The sequence below is a fragment of the Cyprinodon variegatus genome, unplaced genomic scaffold (assembly GCF_000732505.1).
Source record: "Cyprinodon variegatus isolate N-32 unplaced genomic scaffold, C_variegatus-1.0 Scaffold3, whole genome shotgun sequence".
NCBI classification, from domain to species: domain Eukaryota; kingdom Metazoa; phylum Chordata; class Actinopteri; order Cyprinodontiformes; family Cyprinodontidae; genus Cyprinodon; species Cyprinodon variegatus.
This window is the reverse complement of record NW_015150456.1, coordinates 37,928-42,087: the sequence shown is the minus strand read 5'-3', so window position 1 is coordinate 42,087 and position 4,160 is coordinate 37,928. Positions and strand designations below refer to the sequence as shown.

The following is a 4,160-nucleotide window of genomic DNA, read 5'->3' as shown; positions in this document are numbered from 1 at the left end:
CATATGTATACATGTTATTATAGTCAGGAATTATTTGAAATATTCCATTATTATATGACTTTTTTTTTTTTTATTTGTAGATTTTTGTCTTAATTTTCTGTACATAGATCTTCTTTCATCATATAGCCTGTCTTAGAGGCTGTTCTCCATTACTTTAGGTAATGATTCATTCATTAAAGAGCAGTGCACGCTCATTACATGATGTGAAGGCACTCATGAATCAGTGAATGCATGAACATGTTGCTGAAACCAATAAAAAAAAAAAACAGCTAAAACCACCAACAGAAGCTAAGAACATGTTAGCACCTGAAGCACGACGGTAGCAGCATCATGCTGTGTTTCTGTTGATCACAGGAAGCCTGAAACCCAAACAGGATTTCATCTTGTTTAATCATCAGCTTTAGGGCTGGATGATTCAGAACGTTAAACATGATTTATTTCCTCATTTTGGTCGATATAAAGAAAATAAAAACTGACAGGAATTTCCACAACAGATGCCTGAAAATTATCTTTCATTAAAATATTAATCAATATTAATCTTTTTAGAAATATTTGCTTTAAAAAAACAAAAACCCATAAAACTACCTAAAACCTAAACATCAGAAATATTCTGTAATTTTACTGAAAGTCATATCTTTGTTATTTTGTCAGAATAAAACCCTTTATAGCAAAAAAAAACAGGAAGATTAGAACTCAGTGACCTGGATTTTATTCTTAGGTCCCGTTTTAGACGTCTGGATTATTTATTTTTTTTAGAAAACTCAGTGAAGTGTTTTCTTTTACCCGTTAACTTTTAGTACCAGGAAGAGATTTTAAAAAGGGATATTTATCTGTCTATCCTTCACAGACTTCTATTAGAACCTATATTTAGGTAGAATTATGACCCTAAAGACAGAAACCAATCAGGTTTATGGATAAAATGGTTAATTTCTGTGAGGAAATTCCTGCTTCTATGAGTGCTCCTTCCTTCCTGACCCGCCTCCAGTGACTCCTCATCCTTCCTTCTCGTCTGTTCTTTATTTTATCAGCAATCAGGCTAAAAAAATAAAAACAAAAACTCCCCATGTTCATCGGAACAGTAAACAGATGTGGTGGAATCAGGGTTTCCTGTTTCACACTGAGGAAGTTCCTAAATTGGAATCGACTTCCTGTGTGGGAACTCAGCATTTTTACCTTGAAAAAAAAAAACACCCAGACACAACGCGACCTAAATGAGGCTCAGATGGGGCTGCGAGTGCGTTTGATGTTCTGTTTCTCAGGGTCGAAAGTTTCTCATCACGAAAATAAACTAAGCTGTGATTTATGAAGTGCAGGAGGTGGGAAACGGACGGATCCTAACTAAATGAACATCTCTGTTGGATAATGTCTGCCCCCCCCCCCATGCATGAAGCTGGTGCTGAACTGGAGAGCTCCTTCAGTGACAGTCTGCTGCACCTTAAATCCACCAGGGAGCGTTATCACAGATCCTTCCTCCCAGCAGCTGCAAAGGCTGATTTATACTTCGAAACCAGGTCGTCTGCGTGTGTGTCGCAGTCAACGCAGAGACGTTCCCGCCTCCTCCGCAGACAGGAGGCCTCTGATTGGTCAAATCTACGTCAGCTCTATACTATATGTTTGGTACCTTATTGGCTTGTCGCCATTGTGGAAATCGACTGGTGAAGATGGAGCAGCTAGAAGAGCGAGGTTTTTCCTTTTTCCACCTGGATCCCCGCTCTTTTTGGCCCTCATGTCCCTCCGTCGTCAGACAAACCAGCCTTTAAGACATTATTACCACCACTGTTCCCAACAACCTCAATAAGTTGTTGCATTCATGTTCATTTTGCACAGTTTCTACCTCAGTCAGTTAGATAACCTGCTGCTGTCATTTTGCACATCTCTGACGTTGCTGCTATTTTCAAATATCCAGTACTGTATGCTGCTGAGGATTCTCAGTCATCCAGGTCATAATCATTCCAAAAAAGGACATTCTTTTGAGGACCAGAATATTCACATTTGGGACAAAGAAGACAGGTGGTTTGAGAGGGGTTTACTCAGATTTTAGCTTTCAAAAACCTTCAATGCAGCCGGTGAGTTGATTCCTTCCCGCTATCATTGCAGCCCCAACCCATTTACAGAGGAGCAGAAGACCTGACCTGTTCAGCCCGGCCAACAATTCCCTTTAACGACCCCCTCTTTCAGAGACTTAGACAGGTATGGGGCATTGCAGGCTAACAAAAGAAGCCAAACAACCCCCATTCCAAAGGGTTGGACCCGTTTATCCGGTTCAATTTGCATGTTTTCTAAGCAAAATCGAGGCTTTGTTGGGCTGCTGGATAAAACCTGGAACTCAACACTATTTCTGACATTTTAAATTGATAAAGCTTCCTGGATGGGAAGAGAAACATCTTCAAATTTTGAAACAAAGTCCATTGGATTGTTTTTTTCCTTTTTCCGGAATCGTATACTGTAAAAATGTCCAAAGCTGTATAACGGTTATTTATTCTCCGGGTGAACAGTTTTATATTGTTAAAACACTTTACAGTACATCAATTTATCGTTTATTGTTATTCTTATACATTTTTCTAAGGTCCATATTTGTGTGACATTTTTTGCTGCTGTAAACACCAGGATTTCCCCCATTGTGGGACAATAAAGAGATTTTCTATTCTATTCTATTCTATGAAGAGACTTTCAAAGTATCTCCTAATAAAAGATCTTTTCACAGGAAAACAGATCAGTCAACACTTGTTTTTATGACATTAGGATCCAGAATCTGTAGTGGTTTAATTAAACAATACTGTGCTTCTACTAGAGAATAAATTAGACTTCCTTTACGTTGGTAAATAATCCCAGTTTATAATCCCTCCAGCAGATTTCTGCAGACACCTTCTATTTGTTCCAGTCTGGGTCACAAACAGCGCTGGAATCGAGCAGCTTTCTTTGTAGACAGTCTAAAAAAAACTGCTTCTTTCCAAGGGCAGTGCGGGTTTGGAAAATGATTTGAAAAAAAAAAAACTCCCAATCCGTCGTGCAGGATCTTAAATTTGAGTGCAAACTAACTCCCTAAGTTTAAATGCAGGATTTGTTGCTTATTAATGAGTTAAAATGTGGAGCCTCCTCCTTACGCTCTGCTGCAGACATGAAATGACCTGTCATGTTTCTGATTTCTTCAGGCTCGTTAAAAGGGAAAAGTGGAGGATGCTTCATAAACCAACCAACGTAACGTCTTACAGGCTGGAGCTGGACCTCGACTCTGAATATATCCTGGCTGTGCGGGCGAAATACAACCATTCACGGTCTCCTCGCTCTGACCCCATCACCTTTGTACCTCTCACTGAAAGTACGTCACTGTCTAAATAGAAACATGTCAGCAGCCAGCAGGTTGTTCATTATTCAAATGTTTTATTAATGTTTGCTTAACACCTCTGATCAGTTTGGACTGAAAGCAAAGGCAGCTGTTAGGAAGAACTTTCTGTTTGACAAAGAAGGGAAATTAAAGTTTTAACAATTAAAACAAAGTTAAACCAGTTTTCTTTTTCTTCCTCCGTCCATCATTAAAGCAGTGTTTGGGCCTCCAACGCTCTCAGCTGTTGGACACGGCACGTGGATCCAGGTGAACATTTCACACCCAAACATCACACTCATCCAGAGGGAGTATGCTCCCGACTATAAAGTGCTGTGGAAGAAAGAAAACGACGGAAAAATACAGGTGAGCTTTACTTTCCACATCAGCTTGCTTCCTCTGATTTCATCATCTTAATTAGCACCTAAAGAAGGAGCTGTAATCTCATCAACATTTACCCCTTCAAGTTCCCAGGATTTCCAGCTGAAAATGCCTAAAAACACATAAAAAGGCCTCTCCAATTTCAAACTTTTAAAGCTCTTGAGCCATATGGAGTAAATAAAGATCTGGGCTCCATGTAAAGATAACCTCTAGTTTTCTGCTGTACATTCTGATCTGCTGTGTATGTGGTATGCTTCATAAAAAAGCTCTGAATATACAGATGAGCAGACCAGCATACCTATAGTAGGGTGGCCAGATGTCCGGCTTTAGGGCGGACAGTCTGGATTTTCATTGCACTGTCCGGCGCCGCATCCAGCCGGACGTCTATTTGTCCTCCTTTATGAGGCACTAGGCTTGTAGAGCAAAGTTTAATTTATTTTTTTTCTGGGCTGCAGCA

General features: G+C 39.8%; 1 protein-coding gene across 2 annotated transcripts in view; it reads left to right on the top strand.

The window, feature by feature from the left end:
* LOC107082448 (interferon lambda receptor 1-like) overlaps nt 1-4,160 on the top strand; it is a 27,613-nt gene that overhangs the window by 11,813 nt on the left and 11,640 nt on the right. For both annotated transcript variants that reach the window (XM_015371147.1, XM_015371138.1), the window contains exons 3-4: nt 3,153-3,319; nt 3,540-3,688. In XM_015371147.1, the coding sequence (XP_015226633.1) occupies nt 3,153-3,319; nt 3,540-3,688 (316 nt within the window). The remainder of the gene's footprint in view (nt 1-3,152; nt 3,320-3,539; nt 3,689-4,160) is intronic.